Raw genomic sequence first — 23,724 nt, forward strand, 5'->3', positions numbered from 1 at the left:
TTCACGCTAATGTCAACAAATATCTTCTTTCATCTGCTCAACCTCCAACCGAAGCACAATAATAAGTACTATAGGTTCTAATACCTCTCGTGTTTGGGGTTTACATAAAAAAAAAAAAAAATTTTATTCAGTTCCTCAAGAGCGGTTATTGTATTAGCTGGAACATATAGGGATTACTGGAAAAATTCTAAGATGGATTGCACGGGAAAAGGCAGAGTGTTGTGATTAATGGATATCCTTCAGATTGGTGTAAAGTCAGAAGTGAGGTTCCCAAGGATCGGCACTTGGACTACTGTTGTTTCTGATTTTCATAATCAACATCGATGATTGGTAGAAGGCTTGATGTCAAAATTTTCAGGCAATGTAAAGATTGGTAGAGTAGTTAATGATCAGTACCAAGTACTTCAGTGTGACTTGAACAGGCTGCAAGAATGCTCGGAAAAGTGGTGCTTTGTTTGAATGCAGCAAAATGCAAGGTCTTACACTTGAGGAATAGCAACCAAATATATATATATGTATATATATTGGGTCAATTATCTATTTTTATGATTTTTAGTACTTAGAGGAATAATAAGCTGATATGTGTAACATTTTTAATATATGGGATAAGGTGTCGACTTTACATCTTGCACACACCAAATTTAAGCCAGCACTGATTAAATATCTTATAATACATGATCCAGAACAGCATAGACACTTCAAGGATGAAGCACTGCAGGACAGAATAAATTGAAGTTCACTGCTTACGTGCATCAAGTTCACTTGTACATTGCATTACAATCGATCTACCTTTCAAATTATTGATGCAATTTGTAGTGGTACACAGGCACTTTACAGACACCTGTACATTTCCCCTTCAGTAGGAATAATATCTTTTTCTTGATCTATTGAATAAATCTTTTTCATGTACAAAATGGTTATAAAATAACTTAATGCAAAAACGTATTAATCTATATACAAGAAATTATAAAAACCAAGTTTTACTGTATGTTTCAAAGTAAAAAAAATATGGAAAAAAGGAATATTCAATCAGTGTTATGCAAATTAACTTGCATGTAAGTATATTAATAAGAATGCCATGTTATAGACAAATTTCATATAATTCATTTATAAGGAACAAGACAAAATTCATAGTCTCTCTCTCTCTCTCTCTCTCTCTCTCTCTCGGAATGCATTTAAATTGTATATATTTAATTTCTCAATATATTTCTCTTATCTGTTGTTATTATCAAAACAGTAAGAGTATTATGATTGCTCTCAAAACAAAATATGAAGAAAAGTAAAGGTCCTTGCTCAACTGAATCCTTGAAAACAATAACGTTATCAAAGTTCAAACAAACTGAATATGTTATAACCTTAAGTTCAAAACAGTGGCTGCCTTTAACCCCAAAATCTGTCTGAATTTCATAAACCTGTACATTCCCCAACCTGAATATGACAAACCCTGGCTGCATTGCATTTTTGCATGACAAAGCCACATTTATCTTTATGGTGCTGTTGATATACATGACTGTGGTGTGTGTGTGTACACTGCATTACTTATCTGAATTAACAGATATGTGTGGATATTTAGTATTAGGCCATGTATGCAGCCAAACCACAAGCTTCTGCTGCACCAACCAAAAATAAATACCAAAAAATTAAAAATATAAACAATAAAAATAATAATTAAAATAATAAAGACTAAATATATAAAAAATAAAATAAACTATCCATTGTGTTTCTCTCCTTGCATAAGCAACCAATCAGCTGATATCTGAATTTCCCCATGCTGTCAACTTCAGCTACTCCTGGAGGCAACTTATTCCTTATAATATTAATAAACAACTCATTGGCCAAAAGAAAACTTCCTAAAATCCAGTCTAAATCTCATTCCCCATAAATGAATTTATCATCCCTAATTCCAGAAAAATTCATTTTATTATCCTTTCTCACAGCCTTATAGTTCTTAATCAGTTCCCTCTAAGGTAACTGGTTGCCAAGCTCTGCAGCCCGTATTTTCTCATGTGGATACCCTTTTCCAGATCTTACCAAGCAAATTGCCCATCTTTAGATGCTTTCAAGAAACTTAGTTTGTGATCGTTTATGTTTGTGATCGTTTATGGTTTCAATTAGATTGGAAACCATTTCCAACAATATGAATTACTTCAAAATGAATTTCATTTACAAGAAGTGAGTACTTTCATGATGTGTAATACATGTCATACTTCATTAAAAGATGGACGGATACCAACTATGGCCATGTCAAATGGATTTATATATCCAACATATCCTACTCATTTGCCTCCACTGGACATTGTAACTGAGCGTTTGATATCACCATGATTACCTTTATGCAAATTTGCCATTTATGTTATGAACACGGATAATATGGGATCATTGGACAAGTAATAAATGTACCAGTTAACATAAATACGATGGTTCATCGATTACTCAGAGAATTAGATGATGATTATGCCATTAATGTACATATAAAATGAAGATTCATACATAAATCATCATATCTACAAGGTTATGTGCAGAAGAAAATAATGAAAATATGGTTATGGTATTTGATAAATTCACCTTTGTATAAATTCTACGGCATGAAAATGAGTGACAATTTCTTGGGGACAAATGATGATAGTGAACAGGAACATTCAGATATCAGATAAAATTGTGGAACCTGTCAACAATGATGATGAACTGTTGTTAATTCAACAACAAACATTATTGTGGTCTGAAGATAAATATTTATGTATAGCATCTGGTCAGAAATCATCTCCAACAAGTTTCATATTTGATATACATGCAGAAGAACTTTCTTTTCCAGCTATATATTTGGGACATGCATGAAAATTTAAAAATGGATTGAAAATTACTCCCTTTATGATGGCACCGAGTGAAATTCGTAGATCTGATCATCGTGGAGTAACTCCACAACATTTTCTATACATGGCAATTAATATTATGTGAATGTGTACCACAGAAAATTTGCAAATTGCACTTAAATCAGTAAGAATAACAGCTAACATTAGCTGTTCTATATTGGAATTGAAAGAATTTATAAACTAGTCATTAGAGATTGCTCCAGAATTGATTGCTTCAGAATTATGGCAATCAATCACTACAATTTCATGAATTAGTACAAGTTGTTCGACAGTCCGATAGTACATTTTCTAAAATTCTTACAAAAATAGGCAATGGAGAAGCATTATTACCAGATGAACTTAAAATTATAGAATCGAGATTTGTTACCAAAGAAGATGCTACTAATTTATGTCCGTAAGGGATTTGACTATTTTTAAGAAACAGTGATGTAAATGCCTATAATACAAACGCTTTAGTTGCAGATGAAATCCACGAAGTGGTTGCACAAGATTTATACCACGGATATCATTCTGAAGAACAATTATGCGAAATAAAGTATGCGAGTATGAGCAAGTATGCGAAATAAAATTCGTAAAATGTCAGTGACTGAAACTGCAGGACTTCCATACATTCTACCATTATTGAAAGGAAAACCGTACATGATTACTACAAATATAGATGTGGTCGATGGATTGGTAAATGGTGCAATCGGTACTTTAGTATACATTTTAGGACAACAAAACAGTTAAACGAGTATGGATGAAATTTCCTGAGTCAAAAATAGGACATAACCTTCAACTCGTTATAAACAATATGTGAAAGATAAACATTTATCTAGTCAATCCGTACCTATTATAAAACGATCAACTATGATTCCATTCAAGAAAAATAGGAAATTAACATGTAGACTTACACAATTTCCTTTAGTATGTGCTTGTGCTTTGACTATACATAAATCTCAAGGAGGGGCCTTCGACAAAGTTGTATATAATTATGAGAAAGATCATCAACAGCAACTTGTGTAACTCCAATGTGTGACTCAATTTAAAAGGTCGGATGTTCGTAGTGGTGGTGTTGCGAAATATCAACGTGAAGGTTCAACTATCATCAGTACACCACATATCTTTGCACAACATAATAGCAGCAATGCGATAGCGATATCAGATGAAATTGGAGACATTTGTGGATCTTTGGCAAATTCAATAGTGAATCTATTTCCATCGTTGCCATATACATCACTCCAGGGACGTCGTTAGATATAATTCAAAAATTCATAAACAAGAATTTGATGCCATATTCCACTGAAGGTGCAAAATTATTGGAAGAGCCACTGGATTGTATACCTATAGTTCTCGCTGGTGATTTTAATCTAGAATTAAATTCTGAGGCTGGAAAGAAGTTTTGTAAATTTATGAAAGATGTCCTCAATTTAGATATTAAGTCAAATACTTTAGTAAATACTACATGTAACTGAACGACAATCGATGGAGTATTCACTCGGGAATTAAAATCATTTGAGTGTCAAAATTATATATCTTATTTCAGTTACCATAGACCAATAATTTTAGTGTTGTTATAATATATTTTATACGAATTATTTCATTGTACACTAGTACAATAAAAAATTCCATTCATTGTATTTCATTTGAAAACAAAATGCACAAGGCATAATCCTTATGGGTTTTGGTAATTAATTATATAATATCAGTGTAGATACACCATAGTTAACCCATAAATTTGAACTACGTATGTAGTGTAAAAGGCACTGTTTTAATAGTATCTCATATTGTGGGTGTCTTCACAACGAGATAGCTGGTATTGCATTACTTCAAATAAATAACGCTTCTCTAATAGAGAAGACTACTGTTATTTATTTTCAGAGGATACCACCACCCAGGCATCTCTCATATTGTGGCATCTTTCATATTGTGGCATTTCTCATATTGTGGATATAACTTCGCAACTGCGATGGCATGTTGCATTACCAGGGTACCTGCCTGCCCACTGATGATGAAGCCCACTAGCTTCGAAACGATCGTGTGGGTGGTGGTATCCTCTGAAAATAAATAACAGTAGTCTTCTCTACTAGAGAAGCGTTATTTATTTGAAGTAGTGCAATACCAGCTATCTTGTGAAGATACCCACAATATGAGATACTATTAAAACGATGCCTTTTACACTACATATGTAGTTCAAATTTATAGGTTAACTATGGTGTATCTACACCGATATTATATAACTGTATTTCATTGTACTGAAATTATTTTTTCAATAAAAATAATGCAGCAATACTTTATTTATTTTACTGTACCAGTTTCATAACAAGTTCCTGTGGTAAAGACGTTTTTAACGGCTGCCACTGTGACATTATCAGTGACTATCAGTCTCAGAGTAGAGTGACAGCAACTCATTATGTACCTGATACATAATTTTTTTTATATTTGGAAAAGGTTTGACAATGTAGACATAAAAAACAGGACGATGGACTAGGTGATCTTTCACAAGGATGGGGTATCCACACATATTCACCAGAGAAAGCACATTTGCGGAAGGAACACTGTTTGAGCTTTTTATGCAAGTGACCACCCTTCAGTACAGATTGGAACTCTGCTGATTAATGGTTGCAGGTGATTTGTGTCAGATGCTACCTAAAAGGCAGCATCTGACACAAATCTTACCCAAAAGATATTGCAAAACTAAAGAAGGCAATCTAAACAGAATGCATTCCAAGATCAGCATTCCTTTGCTGTTCCTATTTCCTTGCCTGAATTAGAATTGCTGCTGATTCAGTGATGACATTTTAAGCAATACTTGTAGCCATGTAAATTGAAGCCTCACAATGACACTTGATTATTATGTTTTCTGCTATGTAGATTAACTTATGTCAAAACATTTGCACTTTTAATGTTAAATTACTTTATAGCCACTCTCTAGTTTCACTACACTATGAGGGGCATTTGCATAATCTACATATATTATATAATGTAGTATTTGCAAAAGAGATAGGTAATATTAAAGCTGGTCAACAGTTACCATGTTCTGGTTATCAAGCTTTATGTTCCAGGTAAGCAAAAAAAAAAATTAAAATAATTAAGAAAGCAAATAATATAATGCCAAATAGAGTATACTGAAATAAAATAAAATAAATTGATTATAAGGCTTGAAATGAAAGTACTGACAGTTTATGTAAGGAATTACTTTCAATAGTACCAAAATACTGTGACAATTTTGGTGTGAATGTAGAAAATATTGAAAGGAATGGTTTTTAATTAAGGTATAACTTATTTATATCATTCCTCATCTCATCACAAAGGGGGGGGGTCTATGATATAGTTTGGCAGCAGTGAAGATTTTGATTGTACTTTTTTTTTTGTAAGAAAGTTTAATTACATAGACATACCTCAAATACATCAATAGAGAAAGGATGCTTTACAAGTCCTGCTTCTGCTGTGATCACACGCTGATTTTCACCATCATAACCTGCACTACACAACAGATGGAGTTTTGCATCAGCCCAAAATATTTGTTGGCTTACATAATCTATAAAATAAAGGGTTAAAATAATAAACAACATGTTCATCTAGTCTTTCAAATTATTCTACATGGATAATTAAGAAATCCTAAGAAACTAAGGAAGAATATAAATATGAAAAATTAGTACCGTATTTTCCGGCTTGTAAGATTCACGGGCATACAAGATGCACCCTAGTTTTGGCCACATATTTTGGAAAAAACAATAACCCTTCTATTATCCTTCGATACTGTTTACGGTGAAACTAAGAAGCGATCTTTTACCGACTGATGTAAACAAATATGGCTACATGGCATGATACGGGACGTAATCAGGGGGTAGGTATTAAAAATAAATTAAATCGAGTTACATTTATTTTTTTAAATTTTTTAATTAAATGGACTTACAACATGGAGTTTTTATTCAATTCATAAAACACATGAAATTTTTAAAAATATTTATTTGTTCTAAAGATTATGAAATATCTGACATTTTCATTTATCCTTAAACCCTAAAAAGCCGTTACTGAAATCATCATAATATTCAAGATATTCAATGTCACCATCGTCCATGTTATGAGCGATCTCTGAGTCAGATGAATCTGTTTCCTCATACAAAAAGTCGTCTTCTGTGCCATCAAGAGCATTGGTTATGCCACACTTCTTAAACAATCGTACTATTGTCTCCATTTTAATTTCATTCCAAGAATTTTTGACCCACTGGCAAACCTGTACAATGGTAGGTCTTTTGATGCGCCCTGTTGATGTTAGTTCATGATGTGGGAGCATCATCCATTTATTCCATTCTTCACACATGTAGTCCTTGAAAGGCTTATTTATTGATACATCCAGGGGTTGCAACTGACCCATTAACCCTCCAGGAATTACAGCCATTTTTTTTTTTTTTTTTTATGTGAACCCCAAACACGAGAGGTATTAGAACCTATAGTACTTAGTACCATGCTTGGGTTGGAGGTTGAGAAGATGAAAGAAGATATTTGTTGACATTGGACTTGAACTTCTGTAGATTGTAATTTTCAGGAAATACATATGAAGGAAGGCTGTTCCAGAAAACGGCAGTTGAATGAATAAATGAGGAAGATGAAAAGTTGGTTCTGTGGGTTTGAAGTTGGACAGTAAATGGATGTTGGCTGGTGGCGGCACGTGTTCGGACTGTTTTGAAAGAGAGAGCGGGAATTATAGAAGCCAATTTAGAAGAACAGTGCCCATGGAAGTATCTGTCGAAGAGGGATGCAGCAGAAACAGTGCGTCTATGAGACAGCGAATGGAGAGACTCTGTTAGAGATGAATCATTAATTAACCTAACTGCCCTCTTCTAAATGGAATCAAGAAGCCTGAGAGAGGTTTTGGGGGCACCACCCCAGATGTGGGAACAATATTCCATGGCAGGGCGGATTTGCGATTTATACAGAGTGAGCAGCTGTTTGGAAGAAAAGTAACGCCGAGAGCGAAAGAGAAAACCAAGTTTTTTAGATGCAGAGGAAGAAATATTTGTAATGTGCTTGTGCCAAGAGAGATTAGAAGTCAGGGTAATCCCCAAAAGAGATATATCATTTTGCCTAGAAATCGGAGTGTCACTAAAGATAAGCATAGGAGCAGAAGAATCCTTTTTGCGAGATATAAGACAAGACTGAGTTTTAGAAGGGTTGAAATCAACTAAGTTGTCTTTGCTCCACTGGAGAATTACCTGAATATCGGCATTTAAGGAATTGGTAGCAGATTTTCGAGAAGTTGAAACTGATTGAGCAGGACAAGGTTTCTCAAAATGGAAAGTTGAATGCAATGTGCTATCATCGGCAAAACTATGGATAGGAATTCCAGTCAATGGAAGAAGGTCATTGATATACAAGAGGAAAAAAGTGGGGGAAAGAACTGAACCTTGGGGGACACCGGCATTAGTGGAGAAGTTAGAAGACAGAGAGCCATCTACCATCACCCTCAGTGAGCGATCAGAGAGAAAACTGGATAACCAATTACTAAAAACAGTTGGCAAACCATAAGATGGAAGCTTGTTTAGAAGACCTTTATGCCAAACACGATCAAAAGCCTTTGAGATGTCAAAAGCAACTACTTGTGTTTCACCGAACCTTTCCATTGAATTAGTCCATAAATGGGTAACATAAGCCAGAATATCACCAGTGGATCGACACTGACGGAATCCACTGGTGATCGTTGATCAGACGGAAGGTTTCTAGGTAGTTTAAGAGTTGGCGGTTAATTGATTTCTCCATTACTTTAGAAAGAGTAGAAGTAATTGCAGTGGGACAATAATTGGATGGGAGGGATTTGTCACCCTTTTTAGGAACTGGCTGGATATGAGCAAATTTCCAAGCAGAAGGAAAAACACTTTTGGAATAAGAAAGTGAAAAAAGGCGGCAAAGAATAGGAGTAAGTTCAGGAGCACAGGTTTTGAGAACAAGTGGAGAAATACCATCTGGACCTGGAGCTTTCTTAGCATCAAGATTCATCAAAATCCTTCTGATATCCTTTTGACGGAAGACCACAGGAGGCATTGAATGGAATGTGTTGGGAATGGTGGGAGGTGTTTTACCAAGATCATTAATACATGAGCTGGAAGAAAAATGGGATGCTAGCAGGTGAGCTTTATCCTTGGCTGAAGTGACAACAGAACCATCTGGTTTGGACAGAGGTGGGAGTAGAGATAGGCAAACGTTGCGGCCAATAGCTTTGGCAAGAGACCAGAATGCTCGACTACCATTAGGGCAAGAAGCAAGTTTTCTACTCTTAGCCTGTTCAAACTCTAGTTTGGACTGATTAATAACTGCTTTACAGTTGTTGCGAGCTTTGGTGTAGGCAGAAAATGAAACTGAAGAATTAGAAACAAGCCAATTACGATATGCAACATTCTTCTCTTGGACAGCCTTAGCACATTTATTGGAAAACCAAGGTTTAGATAAAGGATGAGATTTTAAAGTGGAGTGTGGGATAAAGGATTCCATTCCTGCAAGAATAATTTCACTGACACGATCTGAGGAAATGTTGACATCAGAACTTTTGAAACAGTAATCCGACCAAGGAAAAGAAGAAAAGAAGTCTCGCAGGTCATCCCATTTTGCATTCTTGTAATGCCAAACAACACGAGGTTGGGAATAGCCATGAGATAAAGGTTCCATTGGAGAAGAGACAATCACCAAGTTGTGATCTGAAGTGCCTAAAAGACCTCTCACTTCGACTGTGTACTTAGAAGGGTTGTTTGTGAGAAAAAGATCAAGCGTATTGGCTGTATGATTAGGATTGTCCGGTATTCTTGTAGGTAAATGAACAATCTGTGCTAGGTCATTAGTAATTGCAAAAGCCTCAGCATCTCGACCTGCTGGGTCGGTGTGACTAGAAAACGGAAGCCAGCTGGAGTTGTGAACATTAAAATCACCAGGGAAAATTACCTCACTGTTAGGAAAGTTGGACTGGAGAAAGTCAAGTTGCAATGAGAGGAAGTCAAAGAGCTCCAAGTGATTAGTGGAGTTGGGAGAACGGTAGAGACAACAGATGAATTTGACACAATGAGGTAGAGAGATTTTAAGCCAGAGAAGATCAAAGAGAGGAGATTCCAAATTGCCAAGTCTCTGACAGGGAATATCAGAACGGACATATGCACAAGTACCACCTTTGAGGCGAAAGGAATCATACAGCGAATAATTTGGGCATCTGAGATGAGCAGTAGTTGAATCAACCGATAACTGAGATTCTGTCAGAAAAAGTACATGGGGTTTGGCAGACTGCAGGTGGAAATGAACGTCGTTGAGATTAGAATTGAGACCACGTATATTTGTGAAATGAATTAGGAAGTCCTTGGGAGGTTTAGATCTTTTCGCAGATAAGCTTGCTCTATTAGTTTGACAATTCATGGTGTATTCAATAGTAATAAAAAGTGGGTGGGACATGCTGTATGAAGTAATGAAATTTTTGGATATGGCGTACATGTGGTAAGAATATACCCAGACCCTTGATATAACGTGGCCTCGACAATGCTCCCCGTATACACACTACTCGGACTCCCTCCAGCCACTATCTGGCAGAGTTGAGGTAGCAAGATTATACATTAGCTGATCCGGAAGCCTCCTAGAGAGTTACCAATAGGTTCGGTCCGGTGTACTAACTAGCGGCCGGCCTGCGAACACCGTTTTAGAGCTGTACCCTTGAAATGTAAGGAATATTGGATCTCGCCACGACGTTCATCATAACCTCAAAAGTCATCAATCATACTGCATGATGGAAGAGATAGGGAAGGGTTGACCGGAACTTAGCTCTAGAGACTAAACATCGGTTCCACCACTTCAAGCCTCCAATAAGCAAAGTGGTGGTATTTCACCGGTTGATGAGAGTCATCTACCACCTAGTACTGCCTGGTAACATAGAGGGGCGGCATTCCTCCATGTGGTGTGGGCACCACACCTCGACCCCTGCTTACGTTGGTTCACTTGGGCCATTTGCGTGTTTAAACTTTTTAATCTTATCTTAGTACAATTTGTTAGGTGAGACCGGAACTGATCCCACACGAGAAGCGACGGCTTCTTGTGAAGTCCACCAGGACGGCGTGACCACACCTTTTCCAGCCAAAACCTCACGCCATGCTCATCCATCCATCCTTTGGGGTGAACTTGAATAAAAACTCCTGCTGGAATGCTTTCTTTCGGCATTGTTTTCCTTTTAAATATTAGTAATGTTGGTAACTTGGTACCATCAGCACAACGTGCCAGCACTGCTGTAAAATGGGATTTCTCATTGCCGGAAGTTTTAATGGTCATAGATTTAGCACCCTTAAAATCAACTGTCTTATTAGAGGGAACGTCAATGGAACTTCATCCATATTTGCAATTTGACTAAGTTCAAAGTCATTTTCTTTTCTGACTTTGATAATATATCGGTGAAAATCAATAATTTTTTTTTCGTACTCCTCAGGCATTTTCTGTGCTATTTTTGTTCTTGTTTGAATCGCTAATCAATGTCTCTTCATAAATCTATAGCACCTGTAAAGTCATCATGCCCTCTTGCAGCTGCCCTCAATTTAGCTTCAGAAATTATATTTTTAGTCGTTACCACAATACCTTGGCTCCTCTGATCTGTAACCCACGTCTTCATCTCATTCTCCAGTTCCTCCCATCTAGCTTTTTGCTTGCAAAGGTTGTATTTTGACTTTATTGCTTGTCGAAGTTTCTCCTCTTGCTTTCGCCAGGCATGTACCATTTTCTCAGTAGGAGGTGGTCCAAAATGTCTTTCAGCAGCACGGTTCCCATATTGCTTTGCAAATTCTATTACTTGTAATTTAAAGGCAATTGTGTAGCAATACCTTCTCAACAACTCCATCATAACAGGGTGTCCTGAAATTTATAAAAAAATTATTGATAAAGAAAATAATAATAATAAAATTAAATACGGTAATATATTTTTCTCAAAATAATGGTATACGCTTGGGTAAATGTTCAACCAATAATGAAATGTTTGTTTCTGAAAAAAGCTGACAGAAGTAACGTAACAGAAATTCTTACTTACCCTAAGACAAATACGGGCATCACTTTCTCTTTGTAAAAGACGGTTGGAATTGAAAAATCCCGATCCAGTCTAATTAGCCCGCCATACCATAAAAGCGCAAGATCATATTATAGAGGAAGCAAACACATGGGAAAATGAAACAAGTTTTTACTTATGTCTGATTGTCAGATTCATATCACGCAGATTTCAACAAATTTTCCACAAAAAAAAAGATTACTGATATGTATTGTTGCCATAGATTGTAACCACTGATAATTGTTAAAAATATATTTAAACAGATAAATCTTAAGTAAAATTGGTGTGAATTTCAAAGGGAAGTTTTCAGAACTCAGTTTACCGGCACTGCGTCATCAAAAATGCATTGCTGGTAGTCTTTAGGCCTAATCTGACATTTACCATATAAGACGCAGGGTGGTTTTCCAAGTATTTCTTCGCGAAAAAAACTGTCTTATAAGCCGGAAAATACGATACATTATTTTGCTGGCATGTCATTTTTTATCTATACTAAAGAAATATTATGAAAAAGAACATAATTATTGGAAATTTCAAAGTTGTGTGAATAACTTAAATATTAAACTTTTGCTGTTAAACCTATTTTCTATAAGTCTCTGTTGGTTTTGGTCACTTGTAGATACTCAAATTTCAAAGATTTATTTCATAAAGGTGGTACTCACTGAAATTGAGAGGTGCAAGGATTTTTACTAATGACACTGAGAAGGCAAAATTGCATGTTTGTGGGGGGGGGGGGGGGATAATCAAATCAGCATATCACTGACTCAGAATAGTGTCCCCTGAGTCACAGCACTTCCACTACTTTGTGTCTGTTGTTTTGCTGCTTTAGTCTGGGGAATGATTTCCATTTAATTACAATTTAATTGATTAACAATGAAAATTAATAAAATCAATCAATTTAATTGATTCATTAACAAGACTAAACAAAGCTATCAAGTTTACATTATGCCTTACATCACTACTTACATACATTATGCTATACTGTTACAGAAACAGTTTTAATTAGTTATATCCTTACTAAAAGTAAAAAAAAAGTATGCCAAATTACATGCTTAGTACCTTCAAGCTACTTATTTATCACAATTAAACCCCTATAATTCCACTGCACTACTAGTTACATGTCATGATATTCACACCAAAACATCGATACAAAAGTCCAAGAATAATAAGTCATATATTTATAAAATCTCTAGGTAAATTTAAAAATAAGTTAATGAACATGACTAAGACTATTAAACTGTTTGTCAACCACAATTTAATGTTAAGTAATCAAAAGGAAGGTAAAAATTTTCAAAAAAGTTATTAGTTCCCATGAGCTAAAAATTCTTCGTCTGCAAACTTCTTAATCTTGTACTCAGACATTGCTATAGTTATTATTAGCTATATGGTGCAAGGAAGCCTGAGGCTTATGCTGCACCAGCCAAAAAAAAAAAAAAAAAAATTCCCGAGTTACCCTAAGAGAGAGAGAGAGAGAGAGAAGTAAAAGGGAATCACCAAGAAAGAGAAGAATGATGATATCCAGCTCAGGACCCTGGGTGTGCCAAGCCCATACTCACCAGATGTAAGCCCCTGTAGTTTTTCACATAATATTCAAAGTTTAAAAAAAAGCAAATGTAAATTATATATTTTCAGAGGAAAAGAATCCTACCATAATCAAGTTACTCAAAAAATTTGCCATGCAGATTTTGAGCAGATTATGAGAAATATCTGGTGAACAGTGCAAATCATCTCATCAAAGGATTATTTGTATATGTTAACACCATATACAAATAATCCTTTGGAAATGGGTGAACCATACTGAACCTTAGTGTAATATTAACTGGGAGTTAATATTACACTAAGGAAGCTAGAAGAGAAATTAAAATAAGCTGAAAAAGAGGTAATTGAACCTTTAGCTAAAATAAACACAGTATCCTTTGATTTTCTGGAGGTGATTCTTATAATGGTAGATGTTTGAATGGCTCTCCTATTCACAAGTGTGGATTTGAAGGGTAATTGTGTGGATTTGAAGCGTAATTGTGCAAGGGAAAATTACGGATTCTATAGTTACTAAAATAATTCAAGGTCATTTGAATAGATGACAACATGATTAGATACTAGAAAAGAATGATCAGGAACAGAAATGAAATGATGAAGTGCATATTCTCTAGTTCAAAAGATTTGGTTTTAATGGGGGAACTCTCAACTGTCAGAAAACAGGTAACATTTTGTGAAATAAAGATATGTGAAGTAGAACCAAGGTATTTCTGATGGGAGCAAAAACTGATTATGCATAACACTTAAAAATAATAAGATAACTTTAAAAAAATATAGGAACAGATATGTAAGTAGTAAAAATATTTATTCATATTAGGTTATGCATCTGCTTATTCTTTTTTTTTTTTTTTTTTATAAATTCTGAATAAATTCTCTTTACACCTAAGCTTTACAAAATTATGGCTGTTTTAACTTAAAATATGGCTGTGGCATTTGGAATGGTGAAAAATAACAAAATTCTGTATTTACATTTCATCCATTTATGGCAAAAAACATAATTAACTGAAAAATAAATGCAGAATTATTTCATAATTTCACTAAAGCTTTAGCAGGAAGCAATAAAATTTGTTTCTTCACCTATAGCTAATCCATTTGGCCATTTCAGATCCCTGTTGATAATAACTCTACGGTGACTGCCGTCCATTGCAGCTTTCTCAATTTTTGGTGTTTCTCCCCAGTCTGTCCAAAACATCCATCTGTAGGTCAAAAAAAAAAAAAAAAAAAACAACCAGATTAATAATTTTTTTTTTATTCAATTATAGTTCCTATATCATGTTTTTAAATAAAAAGGCGAGTAATGAACAATGGAACAATAATATATATACACCGATGAGCCAAAACATGACCACCTACCTAATGTGACGTTAGTCCTCCACGTGAAGCCAAAACAGCTCGTACCCGGCAAGGCATGGACACTACAAGATTTCTAAATGTCATGTGGTATCTGGTACCAACACATAACCAGCAGATCCTTTAACTCCTGTGAGGTCCATGGTTGAGAAGCCACAGATCGGAGTTGCTGTTCCAACACAAACCACAGATGCTCGATGGGATTGATGTCTGGGGAATTTGGAGGCCAGGGCAATACCTGGAAATCTTTCTCATGTTCCACGAACCAGTCTCGAATAATCCGAGCGGTGTGGAATGGTGCATTATCCTGCTGAAAGATGGTACTGCCAGAGGGGAAGACTGTTGCCATGAAAGGGTGTACCTGGTCAGCAATGATGTTTAGGTAGGTGGTAGACATCAGAGTGTCCGGTACATGGATGACTGGACCCAGGGTATCCCAGCAGAACATTGCCCAAAACATGACACTGCCGCCACCGGCTTGTTTTCGTCTCACGACACATCCAGGCACCATCCCTTCCCCGTGTAAATGACACACACGTACCCAGCCATCCACATGGTGCAATACGAAACATGATTCACTCGACCAGACGACCTTCCAATCACTCAAGGTCCAGTTTCGATGCTCGTGTGCCCATTGTAGGTGCTGTCACTGGTGAATCGTGGTTAGCATGGACACTCAGAGTGGCCTGTGGCTACGTAGCCCCGTTTTCAGCAGGGTTCGATGTACTGTGTGTGTCACAACACACAGTAATTCTGCAAATATGCAGAATCTGATGTCAGCTAAAGTAAATATTGATACATGGTCAGGTATTTCATCAGGGGATTACACCTGACCATGTATCAGGAACTGCATTTCTATACTTGTCCATAGTAGTAGAAGAAAGGTAAGCCGACCGGGCTAGCCGAGTGGGTAAAGTACCTGCCCGGCAACCCAAAGGTCGCGGGTTCGATTCCCGATTCGGGCTTGGATCAAAGTACTGCAAAAACCTTGGGAGGTGCAATATGGCCACAGAAGCCGATGCGCCAACAACTACCAAATCAAAAAAAAAAAAAAAAAAAAAAAAAGAAAGGTGAAGGGCCAAAAAGCAAAAAAAAAATGAAATTAGCACATTCTTATACAGTATGGACAAGGTAGTCCAAATGCAGTGTCAATTATTAAGGTAAAAATAAGGATCAAGTTAGAATAAAATATAGTTACATGTTTTCAGAATGGGAAAATGTGTTTTTAATAAAAATATATAGAGTTTTGTGGAAATTAGAATTAAATAATTTGGAACAAGCACATGGTATAGGGCAGTGACACGCAAACTTATTTTGCTCGCGACCCCCTTTATTAAATATAAAATTAATGCAACCTCTCAATGATAAGATTTTTAGAGAAGAAATATGGCATTTTATAAATTATGTAGTAGAAAATTTTATTTGAGTACTGAGAAAGGAATTTAAAAAAATTGTTTCCTTTTTAATTTACACATTAAAATAATTGCTTGTTGTTATTTGGTTTTTAGGAGCATTAGCAACTAAGGCCATATTGCTCCAGGAAATGCGGTGGTCATTCCCTGACCTTTCCGCATCCTCCGTATTTGGTGGTGACGAGCTCGAACCCCGGTCTAATCAAGAAGCGTGTGCTATGCACTGCTGCTCCTTCCCACCTGGCTACGGAGGTGCAAAATAATTGTTTAATATTTTAATTGAATACAGCAAAAACAACAAATCAAATTCTTATTCTTTAATTAAGATTACAAAACAATAAAAATGAACAATTACAAAACAAAACAATTAATGAGAAGGATTTGCTTGGATAACCGATAATATTTGGTCTATATTTGAAATTGCTAATCTCATGTCATCTTCTGGATCAAGTCAGAAATGCTGTTTTGTTTTTATAGCTGTTAATTTTGAGAAACAAACCTCATATAAACAATAAAACTTCATGTTTGAGGCCATAGAGATGTCACTACATTTTACCACTGGACAACCATCTCACTTTCATATATAAAAAAAGTTTCATAAGGGGATCCCATTTCATTATAAAGTGTAGTGAAAAGTCTGCTATTTACGCTTCTTCTTTTAATAAAGTTGATCACACTTACTGCATTTTTCAAAACTTTGTGCAAATAATTTGCATTTCCTTCACTACTAATGCTGCCTTATGTATAATGTAATGATTAAAAACTATATTTGAAGCAATTTCCTTTATGTTGCCTTTTAAACCTTTATTTTCTCCTGTTAATGCAGCCATCAGTACAAATCGCAACACAGTTGTTCCAAGTTAGATTGTTTGTTTGAAAGAAAATATTTATAATATCAAAAATCTTCTGGTCTGTCGTTCTTCCTTCCAAAGCTTTGCAAAATAGAAAATCCTCCAAAATATACGCCTCATGGCAGTATCCGACATAAACAAAAAATATCTGTTTGAAATATCTGTGAATTCATCTAACTGTATTGCAAAAATTGGACTTTCTCTCAATCGATTTAATAAATTGAATTTTATGTTTTTTAAAACACAGTCTCACAGTGATTTAAAAACCATTCCTCTGGACAGAGGAATGGTTTTTAAATCATTGCTGTACTTTTCTCCATGCATAATTGAAATCATTTTTATTGCAACAAAGAGAATGCACCGAATTATGAAGCAGAATAAAGCTTGTGTGCAACACACTTGCTATGTATATTTACTACTACCGGACATTCGCACCTCTGGCCTTTAGGCAATACAGTACAGGCAATTTGAGAATTTCTGCTATAGAAAGCATAAATTAAGAGCTAAAGGGATTATCGTAAGGGATTAATTGAGTAGTACTGCTCAGTACTACTCAGCATTTGAGTAGTACTGAGAAGTATTAATATATATTGAGAAGTCGCCCTAGTCAGCTGCTTTTTGTGTGTCCATAGCCAGTGAGTAAATTAAGGCATATCTCCGACATGGTAGGCAGTAAGGTTCATTCGTATCTCAGACTTAGTTCAAGTAGCAAGGTCTCTACACCTACAGTATTGAAAAAGTAATTTTAATAACAGGTTTTAAGCTTTTATGTACACAAAAAATAAATTTATTTAAAAATTTCTGCGACCCCTCTGGGGGTCACGCTGCACATTTTGTGCACCACTGGCATAGGGTGAGGTATTAAATTGAAGATAAGGAAGGGGAAAAGCAGTAGTTAAGTAAATAATGATGAAAACGTTTGTATCACCCTCGTATATATACTAATAGTGTTACAAAAATGGAAAGAAAGATAGAAATAGATAGCAGAAAGATAAAAAGCAAAGTAAAAGTTATTCAATCACACTGAGTTAGCTGGGGTTGTGAAGCCCAACCTTATAGTAAGGGCTCTGGCTTTGTAAGCATTAATGTAAAAGGGAGCTAATACCAAATGCTTGTATTGCTAGGAAAAAGCAGGCGCAAAAAATATGTAAGTTGAGACGCCAAGAAACAAACTGAAAATGAAACCGAAAGTATAATAAGAAAGTAAATGATATCTGGAGGTTTCAAGTAATGCATAGCAGCAGAAGTAAGCTGGTGGGAAAATAATACTTAGCTGAAGGAAAAAGGCGGGGAAATACAGCACGCATATTTAGTAGAGTAGAGTAGATGAATGCATGTCAACCATAACCACATTAGTAACACAGCTACATGTTGAAGCAATTTATAGCAGCATAACGGACTTAATAGAGAGCTGTGAAGAAATAGGAAAAGATGGGAAAATAGTGACTTTCATTGTTGTATTTTGAACATATAAATGCATGGAGATACATAAGATTAGCGTTGGAAAAAAGAAATGTGGTTGGAATAACAGGACTTTACCATAATAAATTCATAAGATATACAAAATTAAACATATAACAGTTCATAGATAAATAAAACGTATTGAACAAAGAAGTGATATAAAGAATGAATATCAAAATTAATAGATGGTAGACCGAGTGATATGGCTACAATATATTAAGCTGACAACTGAAGTTGTATAATCTCATATAGATTGAAAAATTACCAATTAGGGGAGTAATTGCTTGCATATCCAAGCATAGAAAGAAGGAAATATGAGAAGAATCACATAATGTCCTGATATAGAGAAATGTTACATTAATAATTATAATCTGCAGTCCAAAATGGAGTGAACCAATATTGAAGTGATATCAGTAATCATTACTGTAACTGATAGAATGTCTTATATCCAAGGGTAGTTTCAAGTATAAATCCAAAGGTAAAAGGGTGTAGTGAGAATCCAATGTTGAAAGAACAGAAAATAAGGCCAAGGATACAGAACTAGTTTAAATCCAATGATGAAAGAACATGAAATAATTCCAAGGATATAAATAACTGGGTGGCTTTAGACCCAATAGTGAAAGAACAGGTTGTTGTTGTTATTTGGTTTTTAGGAGCATTAGCAACTAAGGCCATATTGCTCCGGGATATGCGGTGGTCATTTCCTGACCTTTCCACATCCTCCGTATTTGGTGGTGACGGGCTCGAACCCCGGTCTAATCAAGAAGCGTGTCCTACGCACTGCTGCTCCTTCCCACCTGGCTACAGAGGCGCCTGAAAGAACAGGAAATAAGTCCAAGGATACAAAACTAGTTTAAATCTGAAGATGGAAGGACATGAAATAATTCCAAGGAAACATATAACTGGATGCCTCTAGACCCAATAGTGGTGTAGTTAGGAGACTAGAAAGTAATTTATACTAAATTAGTAGCAATATCAAGTCACTAAAATCCAAAGGCAGCTATACAATTTAAGTAGAAAATAAATCCAGAGATGGATATTCAAAGGTAGAGTAGTAAGTTACCACATCTTGTGTATATATTATATATGCAGATATATTAAAGTAACTTTAATACTTGATAGATCCGAGGCCCAAAGGAATTTTGGATTTATCTGCATATATTATAATCCATACCTGAAAACAAAATAGGAAATGTCAACAAAGACTCAACATGGGAAGTGAATTATAAGTAATTTCATGAAGGATTGTTAAAACATATCAAATGAATACAGGAGAAAAGTGAAAACTTAACATTAGAAACTTAGTAAGTAAAGAAACAAAGTAATCATTCCAAAGAAAATAATGTAATAGTGTATACGAGGGTGATACGAATGCTCCTACTATTCTCCTTCTATCACTATTTGTCTTGATTTACTTAACCACTCCTTTTTCCCTTCTCTATCCTCAATTTAATACCTCACCCTATACCATGTGCTTGTTCCAAATTATTTAATTCTAATTTCCACAAAACTCTACACATTTTTTATTAACAACACCTTTTCCCTTTCTGAAAACACTTAACTATATTTTATTCTAACTTGATCCTTATTTTAATCTTAATAATTGACACTGCATTGAGACTACCTTCTCCATACCATATAACGATGTGCTAATTTCATTTTTTTTTTGCTTCCTGTATAAAAACGCAGTTCCTGATACATGGTCAGGTGTAATCCCCTAATGAAATACCTGACCATGTATCAATATTTACTTTAGCTGACATCAGATTCTGCATATTTGCCTTACCTGTATTCAACTTTTATCTAAATATGTCCCCCCATATCTGATGACAGCTTTATCACTTTTTATTTTATCTTATTTTATTTTTATTTTATTTGTATTGTATTTTACCTTATTATTTTACTTTACAGTTCACTCACCTCCTATTGGCTTTGCAATTCAGCCCATAATTTTCTCGATTCATTATAACTTTTAAGATATTAACATTCTTTAACCTTTTACATATCTACTATATTTCTTTTTCTATTTATCCTTACCCTTCTAGTCACTGGCACTTTGTGTAATTTTCACCTCCATCTAAGCGTACTCTATCTAACATATCTATTCATACATACTTATATATATATACAGTGGATTCCGGTTATTTGGGCCACCGGTTAATCAGGGCAGCCGTTTATTTGGGACAAATCTTAAAAACCAGAACCCAATCGAGAAAATAGCCAGGGTTTACTTCGCTTAATTGGAACAAAATGCCGTTTAATCGGGGCAGGAGACCGCAGCACTGGAGATTACCCTATGATTGTCTCCAACCGTACCACGTAGTTCGGTCAGATTTCTGGAGGTCACAACCATAAAACAATAAAAACAATTAGCGGTCACCAATTTATTGGGGTTTTCTGTTAGTGCAATCTATCATAAACGGATAGTAAACTCAATCTTATTGAATTTGCGATAATACTGACAGCTGGAATTCTGTGGGTTATTATGGTAAAATGTGTTTACACTTCCATGGAATCTTCAATCATATAAAAAAAATAATTTTCAGAATTTTCTCTTCATTCCTATTTTTAAAGCTTTGTAACTTGTTACTCAGTTTCCACTTTCGTGTATTGTGTTACTTGCAATTTGTGTGTGCCGTGTTTTTTGTTATTGATTGCTTATCTTTTTACTGTTTTAAATTTTAACCCCTCCCACAAATGTCAGTGAACAGAAATATCAACTAGTTTAGTTAGTATGTACATATTACAGTAGGTATTAATTATTCCGATTATCACGTATATTCTTCCGAATTTCATGTATCATTTATTTTTTTAATTGGTAAGGTAATAAAGGGTAAATTTGTGCTTAATATATCTTTGCTTTTATAGCCTGTGAATAATATTCCTCCTATTTTCGCTAATTAGAATTGCTGTTTAATAGAATTAAAATTCAATTCACAAACGTGATCACAATGACCGGCGCTTACTGCACATCATATAGTGAACGGTACTTTACTATGGTGAGTTCGTCGTAACGTGATTTGATGGTACAGTGAACTAATTGTAAAGGGGGGATACATTGTATTTTTAACTATTTATGTGAAACTTCGGATAATTGGGGCAGCCGCTAAATCGGGACAAAATGCACTAGTCCCGATGTGTCCCAAATAATCAGAATCGACTGTATATATATATATGTTGAAGACTAAATGCACAAGGCATAATGTTATGGATAGGAATTAACTATATAATATCGGTGTAAATGCACCATAGTTTCCCCATAAGTTTAACAACATAAGTATAACGGCATCATTTGATTTTTATCTCATATTGTGGCTACCTTCACAATGAGATACCAAGTACTGCACTAACAGTAGGCACTTGTTATAATGCAGTTTGCTTTACGCTGATTTGCTATAATGCTGTTCTTATATTATAACCCGTATCTGACCATAACGCTGTCACAAATCACTATAATGCTTTTTTCCAGATTGCATATTTAATGAAATATGCAAAAATTTGGCATATTTAATGAAATTGTTTGATTTGATGTAGTTGATAGCTTGAAAATGAATAGCAAAACAGCATTAAAACATTTCCCACGCCGACTTGAGAAATTTTCCCACGCTCAGTGAAATTTTCTTACACGCTAATTTAATTGCAGTACACTGACTTGTTCTGAGATTAACATTTTAAAAAATGATAAAGTATATTGCTGTAATATTTGTGTTATATGCATTTATCCAAAGTCTAGTCATCACTTACTACAGTATTAGATATTGTGCGTAACGGACAGTTTACTGGAACATTGTATCATAATTAATGCAACCAATGCAGTTACATTTTCGAAGAGTTAATAATGGAAGATAAGAATGAAAAAGCAACAATGTCTGGACACAGTATGAAGACTACAAATGTAAGAAAGAGACTGAATTTGAAAATTAAATTAGATGTTTTGAAGCGAATCGATTCTGGTCAACGACAAGAGATGTGTGCCATAATTTAGGACTAGCAAGTTTAACTGTAAGAACAATTATAAAAAATAAAGAATTAATTTTAGCAGCAGGAAAGACAGCTGTTCCACTGCAAGCAACTAGGGCTAGGCCGGCTATTAGGACTGAAATGGAGAGACTAACTAATTTTATTGAAAATATCTAATGCAGAATTCAGTTAAGTTAAATATTATTAAAAAAAAAAAAAGAGAGAGATTAGCCTATATGATGATCTGAAGAAAACTCATCTAAAAAAAAAAAATGTGGAACCATTCAAAACTAGAAGGGCTGGTTGAACAGATTTAAAATCCAGGGAGAAGCCGCAAGTGCAGATCAAGGAGCCGAAACTTTCAAAAAAGAACTTGTTAAAATTATTGATGAGGAGTATTATATGTTATACTTCTCAACAAGTTTTTAACATAGATGAAGCAGAACCTTTTTGGATACGAATGCCTGAAAGAAGGAAAAAACAGGCCAGGTTTCAAAGCGGTGAAGAATCGGTTGACTTTACTGTTCAGTGCTAACGCTGTGGGGGATTTAAAATTAATACCTCTTTTAGTTTACCAGGAATAGGGTCAAAGTACAACCCAAAATCGACATTTTTTTTCATGATTAAATTCATCAATTAAAATGACTCGAATGAGTACAATGAACAATTGTACAGAGAAATAGAGTGGGCTAGTAAATCAGAATGTCTTATAATGGGGGGATTTTAATTTCCCAGATATTGACTGGAACTTGTGGGTTGGTCACTCACACACTAGTAAGACTTTTGTGGATTTATTGGATGATTGTTTTCTGCAACAGCATGCTTGAGAAGCAACCAGAGGGTAATACTCTTGATCTGGTTATCAGCAGTGATCATTCGTGTATTAAGAATTTGCAGATAAAGGAACCACTAGGTGGCAGTATTCACAGTGTACTGATGTGGGATTTACTTAAAGATATAATTACCATCAGGGGTAAAGGAAAGGGTTTTTGCTTTCGTAAAGGTGAGTGCAGTGGTCTCAGACAGTTTTTAAATTCTGTACAGTGGGATCAACTGACGATGTTACCCACAGTAAATTCTAAGTGGGAAGCATTCAAGGAATTAATCGTGGATGCTACAAAAAGTTTCATACCTATTAAGAAATATTGTTCAAGGTTCAGGCCTAAATGGTTATCGAATGAACTAATGAGACTTTGACAGAGAATAAAAATGCATGGGATGATAAAAATTATCAAGCGACTCAGAAGCCT

General features: G+C 35.1%; 1 protein-coding gene across 2 annotated transcripts in view; it reads right to left on the reverse strand.

The window, feature by feature from the left end:
* Window positions 1–23,724, reverse strand: part of LOC150077601 (very low-density lipoprotein receptor-like) — a 269,423-nt gene that overhangs the window by 128,726 nt on the left and 116,973 nt on the right. For both annotated transcript variants that reach the window (XM_090386228.1, XM_090386229.1), the window contains exons 13-14: window positions 14,518–14,636; window positions 6,251–6,390 (exon numbers count right to left, since the gene is read on the reverse strand). In XM_090386228.1, the coding sequence (XP_090242354.1) occupies window positions 6,251–6,390; window positions 14,518–14,636 (259 nt within the window). The remainder of the gene's footprint in view (window positions 1–6,250; window positions 6,391–14,517; window positions 14,637–23,724) is intronic.

This window comes from Mastigoproctus giganteus, chromosome 12 (assembly GCF_048544385.1).
Source record: "Mastigoproctus giganteus isolate SK-2022 chromosome 12, ASM4854438v1, whole genome shotgun sequence".
NCBI classification, from domain to species: domain Eukaryota; kingdom Metazoa; phylum Arthropoda; class Arachnida; order Uropygi; family Thelyphonidae; genus Mastigoproctus; species Mastigoproctus giganteus.